General features: G+C 37.6%; 1 protein-coding gene across 6 annotated transcripts in view; it reads left to right on the top strand.

Annotated features, from left to right (window-relative positions):
* Positions 1-13,778, top strand: part of si:ch211-272n13.3 (ankyrin repeat domain-containing protein 26) — a 179,689-nt gene extending 165,911 nt beyond the window's left edge. For 4 of the 6 annotated variants that reach the window (XM_039761406.1, XM_039761409.1, XM_039761408.1 and 1 more), the window contains 2 exons: positions 11,662-11,707; positions 12,009-13,778. In XM_039761406.1, the coding sequence (XP_039617340.1) occupies positions 11,662-11,707; positions 12,009-12,154 (192 nt within the window). In that variant the 3' untranslated portion in view covers positions 12,155-13,778. Of the gene's footprint in view, positions 1-1,138; positions 1,197-11,661; positions 11,708-12,008 lie in introns of all 6 variants that reach the window. The other 2 variants (XR_005634684.1, XM_039761410.1) reach the window with 2 other exon arrangements.
* Positions 13,779-16,657: the final 2,879 nt, after the last annotated feature.

Genomic DNA, 16,657 nt, shown 5'->3' with positions numbered 1-16,657 from the left:
TGGCTACATGTCTAGTTTTTCCATAATAAAGTGCAATGTGTTGTTGTACCCTAGATGCTCTCTTTTGATTGCTGACTTGGCTATTCTGATTGAGAAGAATTGCATTGCTACCCATTTTGATCCAGAGTTGGACAAGCTTTCTACCAGTGCCAAAAGTGCCTGTTGCTAGAAGAGGCACCAGTTAAAGAGCGACACTTGGACTGTTGAAGTTTTGAAGTGTCAGCAAGGGAAAGGAAGGAGAAAGTGATGATACAGTCAGCTGCAGGATATTTTACAGGACAATGACAAAAACATTATGCAAAGAGAAAGCAGGGCCTTATGCCATGCTTATGTTCAGTAAACCTTGTCAGCAGTTTATGTTTTAGGAACTGCAAATGATATAAGGTTCATCCCAAACTGGTAAGATGGATCAATTTGTAAATAATGAGGTCAAATGTTGAAGCACTGAGCCCTACCTACCATAAAGCACATGCACGAAACATATATTTTATTTTAAATTATAAAATTTCAAAGAGGTAGTTCAGATTTGTTACTAATGGCCAGGATACATGTTGAGAATATTTACAAAAAATACTGTTTGTTCACATGTAGATTTTTTGTGTTTTGTTTAATTGTTGATGGATGAAGTACAAAGGGACAGATATTGATTAACTCATACCATCAGAAAGATCCCAGAATATTTGTTTCAGCTGGAACTGTCAAAAGAGGATGTGTAGCTTTCATCGCAGCATTGCCTGAAATTATTTAATACACTTTTTAATGCATGACTGGGAGTAATATTTTACTGAACATAATATTCTGGGAACTTTTTTGAACATATATGTTAAGGTAAAGGATTGTTGAAAAGTATTATTAATTTTGTTTTTCATAACTTTACAAAGAAAGTAATTTCAACATTATGCATATAAATAATGCAAAGCCTCTTTTCAGTAAACACTTTTCTCTTTATGTAGTGAAAAAGTAGGTTGCTAAAGTTGTCTATGTATGAACTAGCTTAGTTTATAGTTGTATCAATACTTCCTCTCTTTCCTTCATACCTTTCAAGCTGTGACCACCTTTTGTGTCTATTAAACATGAATTTGTGATTCTGCTTTTCAGACTTACTGCATTTAACTACTTCTGTGTCTTGCTCCTTCAGCTTCTAGCTCAAAAGTCTGTTTCTCAACTCTCTTCTCTTCAGCCAGACATCTAACAAGGTGTGTGGTCAGTTAACACTAATGCCTTGATTTTTCCTGTGTTTTTTCATCATAATATACATGTTATAAATTAATGAAAAGGTTTGCCTGTTTCTCCACACATTTCAAATTTTACCACTGTAAGCCCGGCATGGAGTGCTTAGGTGAAATACTGGAAGCAGGGCACTGTATAAAATGTGGATAAGACTGAGAATAATCCTATAAAATAGACAGAGATCTACAATTGTAGGTAGGTTATTACACCAGTTCAAAAAGGTGAACTCCAACAGACGGTGCTGAGAGAGTGCTGGGTGGGGTTATTTCAGATTGCAGAGAGGTTAGAGGATAACCCAAAATACATAGGTGCTAGTAGGGTAGTCCTATGCAGTATGTTTAGACCCCTGATGCATATTATGAAGGTCATACTACAACCCATAGTACATAGTATGTTTAGACCCCTGATTCATAATATGGAGTACATACCACACTAGCACTGTCTGGAGTGCATGACCCTGGGGAGCGCTCAATGAAGAATGCCCTAGAACTTTCGGATTAAGATTAATAGGCCTCTCCTTCCTAGATATTTTTCAAATGCAGAGTTGAGAGGTGAGGCTCTGGCAAGTACCTGACTGGTGAGAAAAGAAGAGGTTAGTTCACTCTTAAAGCTTTCATTGTATTGCCCTTTGCCTGGCAGCATTCTGGATATTGAGGATGCTACAAGAACACACCCTATCATTTGCAGAACTTTATCATAACATGAAGTTACATTTTTAAACCTTCTTAAATTAATCCAGGGTCAAAGGGGACTGGAGTCTATCCTATCAGCACTGGGCATATTCAGGAAAAACCCCTGGCCCATTGTAGGACCCACCCTCATACTGGTCACATTTGGCCCATTTAGAATTGCTACTACTTTGTGAATGTGGTAGAAAAATTGGAATACCCTGTTGAAAATGCTTGCAGACCTAGAACAATTACCAGGCAAGGTATTTAAAAATAATATGTTAAATCTAATACTGTTTACTGTGCATCTTTGCCTCAGTGTATGGTATCAGTAATTCCTTATTTTTAAATACTGCATAAATAGTAATAAGATGTTTTATTTATGTGGACATTATTGTCATGTGTACAGTCTCCAGTGTCTTGATTCATGAGTAGAAATACTTTACCTTGAAACTTCTTCCTCCCTTGAAAAACCTAAGAACACATTTGTCATTACTGACACATGTTAAGCCCAACACCAGTGGTGTACCAAAATAAAAATTCTTTGCCAAAGCCAAACTTCAGAAAATACTGAGCCAAACAATGCATACCTTATCAGTTTTGCTGACAAAATCATTATACCCATATATTTATTTTTAATTCAACACAGCATAAGAAAAGGTCATTTAAACCTTTTGAAAATTAAAGTGTATATTGCTAAATATCAGTAAAGTGCCTCTAATAGGCATACTCAAGTTCATAAGTTGTTTAAAGAATTCTGTGCTGACACTGATGATATGACAACACTTTAAACAGTTATATACAATTCTTCAAGGACTCCATAATCCCCCTTAAATCAATCGAAATATATCCTAAAAACAAGACATGGATTACCAGAGATTTAAAATAACTGCTAAGCAGAACATACAGACCATGTAACATGAAACATTAACTGAACATGAAAGAACTACACAAGGAAGTGAAAAATGAAATCAAGTGGGCAACAATTAAGTACAGTATAAGAAAAGGAATGAGAATCGACTACATACCGTTTAGATTCAGTGTGAAATGGCATGAAGATAATGGCTATCAATCATACAAAAATCAGTAATCATGTTGAACTGGCAGGGTTGTTTGAACTGACTATCGGTTTGCTCAGAAGTAAATTCTGTTTAAGGTTTGTGACACAAGATTTTGTTTCTGAATCTTTTTATCAAAAGATCAGACTCGGACTAAGGGGAGTCCTTCAGCAAACTAGTAATAAAAGAAAGCCTGGCTCAGACATTGGATGCCTAATTCACTGCTGAGTAGAGCAACTCTCTCCAATATTTCATTCCATATTTGAGATGTCTCTGGATTTAGAGCAGGGGTCTGGAATCTGGCAACAGGCGAATGTTATTCCAATAGCAAAAACTACAGTACCTACTGAGAAACATGAAGTGACTTGTCAAATCATGAAACCCTTTGAGAAGTTAATTAAGGGGGTGTGGAGGATGCCACAATAGCACTTTTGATTTTGTGTTACTGGCTGTTTCCCTTATAGTCTTAACTCATCCACTGAAACATCTCAAGGCTGTTGTCTGTCTCTACTTCTGTTTATGTTGTGCCAGAATGACTGCAGGAGTTCACAAGGACAAACATGTCTTAAATTTTACAGCTGACTTATCATTCTGAGTCTCTTACAAGTTAAGGAGGACTACCAAATGCCCATTATTGATGAGCTGGTTCACTGGTGTGATTATTCCTTTTTACAGCTAAATATCTCTAAGACAAAGGAGATGGCTGTAGATTTGAAGCGCTCCCCTCCTCCCACTCTCACAACAATAATTAAAGGGGAGACAGTGGTGCGATGGAGCATGTTAGGCCAGGTTTATACTTCATACAATGCATGCGCCTGTGGACTGTACTGTTATGCTAGCAGTGTACTGTTTATACTTGCACACATGTTTTATGTAAATATGGAGGATTCCACCAGGTGGCAGAGATAACATCACGGTGAGAAAACAACATTCGGCTTTGTTGTGTTGTGAATTGACAGAAACATCAATTAAATTCCCAGGACACCTTGATTACACAATGATTACATCCATCAATCCAGGGACGCAAGGCAGAAACAATCCCTGCACAGGGCATTAGCTCATTACAAGGTGAATACAAGCACATACATACACTAGCGTCATTTTGGCATTATCAAATCCCCAATCCGGCATGCCTTTGGAAGGGAACCGGAGCACACTAATAATAATAATTTTTATTTATGTAGCACCTTTCATACACTCAAGGACACTTTACAATTCAATAGAAGACAGTAGAAATTACATACATGAAGAATAGTACTTATTTAAGACATGAGATTTTAACAGATGTTTGAAATTAATAATAGACTGTTCCATGCGAAGGCTGAGAGGGAGAGAATTCCAAGTTTTAGGGGCTATCACTCTGGAAGCTCTGCCACCCATAGTTATTAACCTGTATTTAGGTACAGTGAGTAACTTAGCGTCCGATGAACGTAATGCACGGGCAGGAGTGTAAGGAAGCAGCAGCTCAGACAGATAATGAGGGGCTAAACCATTAAGGGCCTTAAAAGTGAAAAGGATAATTTTATATTTGATTCTTGAAGAAACCGGTAACCAATGTAACTCATAGAGGACAGGAGTGATGTGAGCAGATTTTTTAGTGTGTGTAAGTAAACGAGCAGCAGAATTCTGAACATATTGTAATCTGTTGATATATTTAGTCTGGAGGCCATAAAACAAAGCATTGCAATAGTCCAGACGGGTAGTGATGAAAGTGTGAATGAGTGTCTCGGTATCCTTCACACTGAGGAAAGAATGCAGATGAGCAATGTTGTGAAGATGAAAAAAGGCTGTCTGTACTATTGAGCTGATGTGAGATTGAAAAGTAAGAAGCTGATCAAAGAGGACACCCAAATTACAGACTGATGCTGAGGGTTGAACCAGGATCCCATCAATGTCAATTTTTAGCCCACGAAGGTTAGACAGGACAGATTTGGTGCCAACTAATAAGATTTCTGTTTTATCAGGATTGAGTTGTAAAAAAATTATCTGTCATCCAATGATTGATTTCCTGAATGCAGATGATGATCCAGTTCCATCCACGCTTACATAAAGTTGTGTGTCATCAACATAGCAGTGGAAGCTCAGACCATACCGACGGATAATCTCCCCTAATGGGAGCATATAGATGTTAAAGAATATTGGACTGAGAGCTGACCCTTGAGGGATACCCTGTGTGAATGAGGTAGTGGAAGATTGGGATTCCCTAATGAAGACGTAATACTGGCGATCACTGAGGTATGATGTGAACCAAGAAAGAGCGGGACCAGAGATACCAATAGCTGAGAGTTGGGACAGTAAAATGTCATGGTTAACTGTATCAAACGCTGCACTCAAGTCAAGAAGAACTAGAACAGCGGCCATCCCAGAATCTGCGGTTATCAGTAAGTCATTGGCTATCTTAAGTAAAGCAGTTTCAGTGCTATGTAGGGCTCTGAATCCAGATTGAAAAGGCTCAAGCAGGTTATGTAAATTTAAGTAATCATTAAGTTGAGCAGCGATAACATTTTCTAATATCTTAGTCATAAATGGAAGATTAGAAATTGGGCGGTAAAATGTGGAAACCTACCAGGAAAACATGTAAACTCCAGACAGGGAACACCAGGAACGTGTCTCCTTAAATGCAAGGGAGCAGCATTACCGCTTCGCCACCGTGCCACCCCCACATGTGTAATTATTAACAGTATTAATTATTTAAATGAAGTTAACAATTTATCTGTAAAATGTAACAGACATGCTTTAACACATTTCATCATGAAGGTGGTATCAAGTATAAATCTAAGGATTCTAAATATGCAGAGAGTTGGAATATCATAAATGTAATGTGTTCTGTGTGGCAATCACTGCCTTCCGCTGTTGTCCACACAGGAGGAAGCCACAGAAGCACATAACGATTAACAGCTGAGTCAGTCTTAAGATGACGTTTATGACCTTCTACTTTAATGACAAAATAAACTATGAGATTAAAGTCAAATGTTCCATTTTAATCACGAAATAGACCTTTTTTTTTTACTTCACTGTGCTCCTGATTTTTTTTTCTCTGTGGCTCAAATACATTCTGATGCTGTTGCAAAAGTGCCAAAAAAAAGATTAAGTTATTATGATGGGAATATGCAACACTTGTATTGCCTGTGCAAGAAATAGATAAAGAAAAGCATCACAAATACATTTGTATGTCATCGAATCAAACCATTTATCAAATATCGAAGCATGCATATATCCTGTAGAATCTTCAAAGCGGCTTGTTGTCACATGTTAATAGTAAATAGAGACAGTGGCGTCATCTTCCAACTTGAACACACTGCGCCCCCTGATTTTTTTGCTTGCGCATGCATCACGTTAATTTCTGAGGACATGCTCGGAGGATGCATCAAATGAACGCTAGGAGTGCGAGGCAGCCATTATAGTGCGTGTATGCATTCTGAGCTTGAAGTATAAACCAGCCCTTAAGGGCCCATGGCTGTGCAAGTTTTCAAAAACAGTGAGTCCTCTTAGACCTCGTGAGTGTAGGTTTGTGGCCTCAGTGATTCTTGATGAAGGAATTGCGTTTAATGTGCATGCAGAGCAGTTAATGCAGCTGTCCCTCATCGAGGCTCCGTAGGTCTTTTGATGCATTTGTACTCACTGAGGATAAAAGGGGTTTGCTAGCAAAAGAAAGAGTGAGAGAAAAGGATCAAGGGGAGAATGGAGATGAAATCAAGAGGATGTGAAGAAGATTGTGAGGAGCAAAGCTGAGCCATTGCAGTGTAGTGTAGAGGAGGCATAAAAGTCAAGGAAGAAGTCCTGTGAAGAACAGCAGCATTCTGGAGGTACAGTCACTCTTGTTGAACATTGCAGAGGAGCAGGAGCGGTTGATCACTCCGGAGATGATCTCACAGATGCTGAGGGATGGTAGTGGGATAGTGGAGCAGGGCTTGTGGTGTGTTCATGAACTCTGAAGGATGGTGGTGCAGACATGAGCCATTGTGAGTTGACCATGCTTGCCAGTGTGTTTCTGCTGATGCTGAGCAGACCATAGTGATGAACAGAGGAGACATGTACATGGATGTATGCACTGGAACTCGAATTTTTAGAAAGAACTGATGCTGACTTAGTTTTAAAACTTGATTTTAGCTTGTCTGTTGCATTATTTATTAATAGATTTTAACCCCCACATAAACATTGTTTTTATTGGATTATTAGAAAGAAGGACATCCCACACTTTATTTATTGTTTGGACACTGTTTTGTGAATAGAAGGACTATGCCCTTTTGTACCAAACTTTGCTTGTTTGAAACGTTATTGCACTAGTTCATCTCAGTATAGGACCGTCAATATCAAGGAGGTGATACCAGCTGTGGCCAATCCGTGCATCACATATGGAGGTGATGGAGCACTATCAATATCTACAGACAATTGTTGATAACTGGCTAAACTTTGATCTCAACACAGAACAAATTTTTAAGAATTAAAGTGTTCTTTGAAAAAACAGTTCAAAAAGTGGACAAAACCATACCAACACTAAAGTCTTTTATTGAATCTACAAGTTGTGCTATCCATCAGACACTGGTTGAAATCTAACTAATCAACACTGTAACATTTACAGGGCACCATGCAATACATACATTTCTGTTATATTCCATTTGGTATAGAATTCGCAGAAGCAGTGTTAATGTTTGAGATGCACCATCTATTGGAATGACAAGTGCAATGCATTATATTGCTAAAAATGTATGTGATATGTCATCTTTTGGAATGACAGAGACATAGATAGCAACAGGGCAGATACACTGTCACACAGACACTTATACTTTTAGTCAGATGGATTGCTACCTTTGCTTTTATTTGTTGGTTTGGAACACCTCAACATTAAGAATGTAATTTAACTTAAAAACATTGGTAAAATTAGGGGTAAAGTTGTTGGTTTGCCGTAGACCTGTATCGCCTATCTCTATTCCAAAGACGGCCAATCCAGTTTTTTAGGTAATAGCCATCATCTTTTCCTAAATTTCAGTTGTTGTTATCAGGCTGCAAATTTAGGTTCCCAAGAGTAAAGAGCAACAGATTTAAGAACTCTTTTATTCCCAGAGCTACTTGCATACGTAATTTGAATTCTATTAGTTGTAGGGCTCAGGCAGAATTCTGAATTTTTATTGTTGTTTAATATTAAAGGTAATTATTCTTATTTGTAGAAATTTGGTGTGCTTTTCCAGATGGTAACACATTATTTTCTTTGTAATAGTGTCTTATGTTTTTATATTATCCTGCTTCAAACAATTTCACTATGGGATAATAAAGTCTGTCTAACCTAACCCTATGGAGCAGGGTCACATAAAATAATGTATAATCATATTTTAAATGTTGTCATCGTCTGCTATTTGGTGTTTGCTTTCAGAAGCTTTTCCTTTTTGGCAAAGCCAGCCAATTTTGAGCTATTTACTTTTCATACTGTATTACGGGCCATAGCCACTTTAATTGGATATGGCATAACAGCACTGACTGTAGCAGTTAAACACTTAAAATGAAAAGTGGTTGATGAGAAAAAGGTCAGAAGGATTCACTTTAATGTAGAATGTTGTAGTCCTTCTCTGACAAATGTTAGCACAGACCCAAAACACAAAAATAAAGTAGTTCTGTATCTGTTTGCAAGGATGTCTCCTGCTCACCTTTAGTTTCAAAGCTCTGATACACTTGGGAAAAAAAAACACGAGGACAGATTTATACAGGTGAGATTATGAATAGTTTAACATGCATTAAGTCACACTTTGAATGAATGTTAAAATGTTTAAACATTATATCTACCTAAGTAGCAGTCTAGATACTAAGCAATGCCAACTTGCTGAATGTGGGAGTGCGCGATGTCAGGACAACATTCAGACACTGCATTAGATGAGTGGCTTATACCGGCTGCTCTTGATCAACTTCTTTGTGGAAAAGCCAGATTTGCTTGTGTAGGGTTGATACAAACATTGCCAACAAAAAAGGGCAAATCTGCTGCTTTTAAACTGCAAGTTCCACATTTCCAAATCTCGTTTTTATGTTGTTTTAAGTTCTAGATTTGTGCCATCTTTCTACTTGGAAATCTGGCCACAATTTGCACTTGTTTCTCAGTCTCAGAATGTTAGAAAAGTACATTTTTGCTTATTAAATCTGATCAGTTTTCTTTGTCCACTTTCTGACATTCAAAGCTCATGTTTAAAGAGAGCCATTTCACTAGTTGTCCATGCAGCATGGTACTTTTTTTTTTTTTTCCTCAGAAGATGGCGCCATTTTACAGCTTTTATAACCAGTGTAATTGGCTTTAGCTTCCTCATGACATTGATTTGAAAATTAAGGATCAGTGAATGTTTATTCAAAATGCCCTCCTTTTTGGTTATTCATAATGCAATCCATTAAAAAATCATTAAGATGGTATTACCATATAAAGCTGTACATTGCCTCTCAGCAGCTGCACCCCAGTTCAGTTCTCTTTCTCAGCCTGCATTCTTTTTTTTTAGCATTTGCACATTTCCAGATGATTACTTTCTGTTCTTTCGCACAATATATGATTGTTGACTATGCATTGACCCTGTAGGAAAGATTGTGGGTGTGTATGTGTGTGACTTTTCCCAAATGACCAGAATACTATCTAGGGCTGTTTCCTGCCTTGCACCTAATGATGCCAGGATAGAATGCAGCTTCCGTCCTACATCGAAAAATATATAAGCTTTAAATATAACAGATGTTGTATAAACAGCAAAGTAAATTAGCATCTTGATATTTCAGCATTTGTATATCAGATGGTTGTGTAATTTAGAATGAATGTACCTGAATGCAGGGCCATCCAGAAACGTATCAATTAACCCATGGACTTAAATGAAATAGGCATAAGAGAATGTAAAATGTGGATGTGAATGAGTGAAATGTAAGAGCCCTATCAAAATGACATTTGTCTCTTTAAAAGTCTTGCCTTTCTTTCAGTTGAAACTGATGTCATTAACCTTTTGGTAAAATCATATTGGTCTTAGTAGCAGCTATCTTTGAATCTCTGGACTGTCTTCATGCATCGTTGTACCCCACAGATATGCAGGTATTGTTAACCTGTCATTCATCCTATAAATGAGTGCATGTGTGGGTCTACTCACTTACTGTACACCTCATCCAGTACTGGTCCTTACCTTGTATCTGCTGATGTCAGAATGGACTCCGGCTCACCCCATCGCTGAATTCAGGGTTGGATGATGGTGGTGGATGCCTGGACAATTTGATGAATCAAAGTTAAAATAGACTTAAAAAAAACTTGAAGTGAAAATTAAAACTATGTTATTTTGTAAGATAATTTTGAAATTCTATCGGCCATATAATCAAGGGTTCTACCTTCTTCATTGTTCACTTAATGATTGTTTAGATCTATAATTTCTGTATTGCTTAACAATATTGTTGGTAGTTGAGTCTTTCTTTTCCTAACCTGTCCTCAACGTTAAAATGATGCTGAAATGTTTTTGTCCTTCAAATGTCATTTACATTTTACATTATTTCTGTTAATGCCTTTTCATTTGATTCTCTCATGTCCATGAGTGTTGGAATTTGTAGTTGCAAATCATTTAAAAAGATTACTAGCATCAGGCAGTCAAACTTTCAAATATAAGAGAGGTGCATATTGTTAATTGATTTCATATTATGTAGTATGGAGGCCATATCTTGGGTGTTGTGTGAGGCTCTCGTTATCCTGCATAGCAGCTCCAGAAGCTGCAGAGAACCGAGCAAGTAAATGCATCCAGAACTGAAGAGTGTGTCCTACTCTAACCAGCCTAAGGGAATTAAACCCCTTTAGTCCTGAAAAAAGACAACTGCTTTTGAAACTAACATGTTTATTCATTTTCCCACTCCTGCAGCATCAATCTGGAGGCAGGTATCCCCCATTAATTTAACACTATTCCATCACAGGGCACTGAGACCATTTAGAGTTGACTGTCAATTAGACATGCTTGAGCATAAGGAGACTGAGCAAACCTGACAGACAGCAGCATGGCTCACAGTTGGATCCAAAACTATAGGAAACGTTGAGGCAACAATGCTAACCACGCACTGCAGTGTTCTGGGATTCAGCCCAGGGCTTTATCGGCACCTGGTGGAAATTTTAAAGTTGAGTGAGTAGAAGTTTCTCAGTAAGATAGTGAAGATAGTGAATCATGATGGACCGTAAAGGAAAGTGGGTAACAGTGCAGAGTGGAAAAAACATCTTCATATAAAGGGTCCTATATAAACGTACCTAAATTTATTGATGAGGTAATTGGGATATTAGCTGACAATAAGAACCAATTCACTCTATCTTGTTTATTACGTTTACTCCATCCTTATATTGAATGTTTAGCAGAAATGCAGACTAGATATTTGAATATATTTTAAACTGTTTATTACAAACAGTACTAGGTAACATAAGGTTTTACAATGATTTCAGGGAAACAAAAATAATGGCATATTTTTATTAACAGGAAGTATGTGTTCATTCTTTCAAACACAGACATGTACAGCCGCGTTCAGTATAACCAAGTACATATTAGATTTTTCTTTCAAGAAGGAAATAGCTTTGTTTTAAATGGTTAAATTCAAATTGAATGAATTTGTGTTGTTTATTGTGAAATGTTTGCTGCTTTGAACTCTTAAGTACTTGAAGACATTTAGTTCATGCCGGTGTTTCTGCTCATATATATATATAAATTTTTTGGTTTTGTTTTGTTTTTGTTCAGATGCAGAGTGAACTAGAGAAAAGCATTACTAAGGAATTAGAGCAAGGTATGCAAAGGTTTTGCATTATAATTACCTTTTGAACATTTACTAACACATTTCCATACTGGGTAATATGTTATTGTTAGTTATAAATCAATTTATTTTATTGATTTTAATAACTAACGTTCCATACAAATAAGTCAAGTTTTGGTTCAAAACAAATCAACCCCACCCATCTAAATCACTCATTTAATATTTAAGTTGACCGTACTATTGCTAAAATAACCAAAGGAGAGCAACAACACTTATGACTGGCTTTTGTATTTTTGATTTGTGACCATTTTTCTTCTCTTCTGTCCATTACCAGCCACGGCCGAGCTGAATGGCGGTTCAATGCGAATGTCTCCTGTTGGATCAGCTGCTGGATCAAAAAGTAGCCATTTTGAAAAGGACCCAGTAACTCGAGCAACACAGCAATACTTGGAGGTTTTAAAGAAAAATTATATGATATAAAGACCACAAATGTTTGCACAGAACACTGTGCTAATATCAATGTAATGTCAGATCAACTTAATAGTAATGAATGTCATTTTCCCCATTAATTTAATCATTTTAGTAGAACATAACATGTGCTCATCGTGCAACATTTTATCAGGTCTAACACTTCTCCGTGGCTTCTCGCCAACATGTCACAGAAAAAACTTGAATATGTGACTTTCAAATAGTTTTATTCATTACATCATGTTTTTGTATTTATTTTATCTTGTTTTAACTGAAAAGCAGGTTTTACAAAGGAAAAATACCAAATTGACCTGTTGAAAGGTTGGAAGTTTTATTATACATGTTGTGGTTTAACGATAACCAGAAAATTTTAACTTTTGGTTTGATAAAAGGGCATTTTGTAAATGTCCATGGCTATAAAAACGGTTTCTTTTTAATATTTTCCTTACATGGTCTGAATTTTTTTGAATGTGTTTAATCCTTTTATTTATCAAATGTATATACTGGTACTACAAAAATCCCATCCTTACCAATCAAATAACTGTTAAAACTAATAGTTATAACTTCACTAAAGATCTAATGTATCTGATGAACCATGGGATTGTGAGCACTAATACAGCTATTTGCTGAAATCAGGTATTGTACAAAGGTGTGTTAAATGTTTACGTCAGTGAGACAAGCTTTGTTTCATAGCATCAGTGATGACCTTCATGAAAAGCCTCCAAAGAAAAGTCGAGTAATGTTTTGAGGTAACTAAATAGTGAAGAACAATCACAAATATGTGTCCAAATCTTGTACAGCTCACATGTGGCAGGGAAATGCTGGCTATTTGTTGTAATACTATCAAAATCAAAAAAACTATTTTTAAATTAAGGCTATATCAATGTATTGATATGTATTCATATTTTATGTACATTACCTATGTAATTCTATATTTGATATGTATGCTGCTGTGTTCAGTTGTAATGTAGTACTGTATCCATTTTTACATCTTGTCTACTTTGTCATTTGTAACTCATTCCTGAGGTACTCACTAGTATTACTTGGTTTCTTCTGCCTCCAACAACAGTATTCATTTTGTATTGAATATTTTGCCAAGAAAAATTAAAATTTGTATGCCATTACAAAATGAAATACAATTTTCAGTGCTTTGTCTGTTCTTATTAGTGTATAGTGATCAAGAGAAACTAAGGAGAGGTGTGCGCATTTCCAGTTTATTTATGTGTAGCACCATTGGGGGCAGTTAGCCTTGGAGTACTTCACAGATAGTCAGAATACACAACACAGAATGTGTCCGTAAAAAATTACAAAATAAGGCAGTACTGGACAACTGTAGATGATGTGCCATTCCATCATAGGGCCATTGGAGAGGTGTCAGTCAGTCCTGTATGCATGGCTTTGGGAATGAAAACCCATCCAGACAGATGATGATGAACTGGGGCTGTGAAGCAGCAGCATTAACCACTATGCCAACGTGCCACCTGGATAGCATCTGCTAATTTAGGTTTGTATATTCATAAGAAAAATCTTTTAAATCTTGATTAGAAACGGTATTGATGACTTCAGTTTTCCATGTTCATGGCTGCGAAAGTTAACTACACTGCTCACAAAAATTAAAGGAACACTTTAAAGAAACACATTAGATACATCAGATCTCAATATGAAGTTGGATATTGTTTTATCTTGGTAGAGTAATATATGTATTGCTCTACTTTCCCCTATTGTATTATTAATATGCAGCCTTAGAATGCCTAATCTCACAGACTTACCACTGTATAGAAGATATTTTATATAACTTATCCCCACCTTCCCTTCTATATCTATAACCTCAGGCAATTAGATGTAGTAAAAAGACAAGCAGGAGTTAAGTTACACATAAAATAATGTATTACTGATAATATTCATAAATAATAACAAAATGTAAAGTACATTTGAATATTGGCAACCATACAACCTGATAAAATGGTGATGTGTAATTCAGGTGGCACACAGACTTGCAGTTACTTCAAATGTCTCTAGTTAAGGCATCATTGGTGCTCAGCTTTCAGCCACATGTCTGTTCAATATGGCTGCTGAGCTGTGCTCTTCATTGTGTTGTCTTCATCATCACAGGTTAGCAAGAGAGATGCTTCTTCATATGTGGGTCAGAGAGAGAGAATGTGGTTGAGCAAGTACATTTATAGATGTTCTCTCCAATTCCTAGAACCAATAGGACATCATGGTACTTGAAGGCCTTTGAGACAAGCCAATTCCAAACAGCCATACCTCAGACCAATGGGTGAAATAGAACATCTTATCTCCTGCCCAACCCCAAGACCATATATTACACTAACCTGGCTTTGTGTGGGAGATCAAACTGGTTTAAGACACATCCCCCCAAATCCTGTCATAAAATTACAAAGAGACAGTCGTAAAAAGGGGGATGGGGGAAGGCAAACATGAATACCTCTCACCACTTGGTTTGCCTAAATTATAAATAAAGACATACAAAACATTTATCAAGCTATATGCAAAATCCTACATCACAACAGATATCTATACAAATAACGACAGGGCAATGTCTTAAGAACAAAAGGCATGCCAAGTCTTTTAATGGCAATAAAAGTTTTCTGCCTACAGAGGGCTCAATTGTGTAGACACCCTAAAATCAGAGTGAAATGAAGATGTGGCAGGCTAGTCCATTTTTTCAAAAACTTAATTTCTGCTACTCAAAATGCTTTTCAGTATCTTGTGTGGCCCCCACGAGCTTGTATGCATGCTTGACAACGTCGGGGCATGCTCCTAATGAGACGACGGATGGTGTCTTGTGGCATTTCCTCCCAGATCTGTATGAGGGCATCCCTGAGCTGTTGTACAGTCTGAGGAGCAACCTGACAGTGCCTAATGGACCAAAACATAATGTCCCACAGATGTTCTATTGGGTTTAAGTCAGGGGATCGTGAAGGCCATTCAATTGTTTCAATTCCTTCATCCTCCAGGTACTGCCTGCATACTCTTGCCACATGAGGCCGGGCATTGTCGTGCATTAGGAGGAAACCAGGACCTACTGCACCAGCGTAGGGTCTGACAATGGGTCCAAGGATTTCATCTCAATACCTTATGGCAGTCAGAGCACCATTTCCTACGCAGTAGATGTCTGTGCGTCCCTCCATGGATATGCCTCCCCAGACCATCACTGACCCACCACCAAACCTGTCCTGTTGAACGACGTTGCAGGCAGCATATCGTTCTCCTTGTCTTCTCCAGACTCTTTCACGTCTATCACAGCTGCTCAGGGTGAACCTGCTCTCGTCTGTAAAAAGTACAGGGCGCCAGTGGCGGAATTGCCAATTCAGTGAGCACAGGGCCCACTACAGGACGTCGGGCCCTCAGGCCATCTTCATGAAGTCTGTTCCTGATTGTTTGGGTAGAGACATTCACACCAGTGGCCCTCTGGAGGTCATTCTGTAGGGCACGAGCATTGCTCAGCCTGTTCCGCCTTGCACAAAGGAGCAGGTATCGGTCCTGCTGATGGGTTGAGGACCTTCTACGGCCCTGTCCAGCTCTCCGAGAATAACAGCCAGTCTCCTGAAATCTCCTCCATGTTCTGGAGATTGTGCTGGGAGACACATTAAACCTTTTTGCTGCAGCACGTGTGGATGTGCCATCCTGGAGAAGTTGGACAACCTGTGCAACTTCTGTAGGGTTAAGGAATCGCCTCATACTGCCAGTAGAGATAATTACTCAAGCCAAAACTAGCACGAGTGGAAAACCAGCCACAAAAGATCAAGAGGGAGAAACTTGAAATGACCTCCACATGTAAAACCAGTCATGTTTTGAGGGTTTTCTAATTGTTGCCACTTTAGTGCACCTGTCGTTAAGTCCATGAACACCAATACAGCTGAAAGTGATTACCAATGACCTCAGCTGCTTAACCAACCAGAAAATTATCAGACAGGTTTAATTGATTTCATGCCAGGCCCAATAAAAAAAGTGTTCCTTTAATTTTTCTGAGCTTTGTATATTGGAGTTTTCATCATATACCTTAATAAGCAACATGTTTAATACTTTAGGAAGACCAGTGCACAATGTATATTAGTCAATTGGCCCACCATATTTCAAAGTTGTTTGTGTATATTGCAATAAACCCACTACAGCTCAATCAAAAGCAATAATGGCAATTTTACATACACAAGAGTGTTTTCATTCAATTAAATCGTGTCCATGTTGTCTACTCTCTTTCATTAGTAAAATATAACATATTTAAAATATATAACAATTAGATATCACATTTTACTACTAAGATACGAGTCGACAATGACACTATTTAGTGTGTATATCATAAAGTCACACTAAGTTTTGTGAATTGCAGTCTCCACTTCCACATGATGGCTTCAGTTTTTCAAAATATGACTTCTGAATGCTTTTTAGGTGTTTTTGTCCAGTGCCTCCTGATTCACTGGTACAAAAAACCCCAACATATGATATACTATCCACCTTGTCTTGGTGTCTTATTATGCAGGGCATTGACATTTA

Source organism: Polypterus senegalus, chromosome 8 (genome assembly GCF_016835505.1).
Source record: "Polypterus senegalus isolate Bchr_013 chromosome 8, ASM1683550v1, whole genome shotgun sequence".
In the NCBI taxonomy this organism is placed as follows: domain Eukaryota; kingdom Metazoa; phylum Chordata; class Cladistia; order Polypteriformes; family Polypteridae; genus Polypterus; species Polypterus senegalus.
Note: the sequence above shows the minus strand (reverse complement) of the source record. Positions and strands in the feature narration are given on the sequence as shown.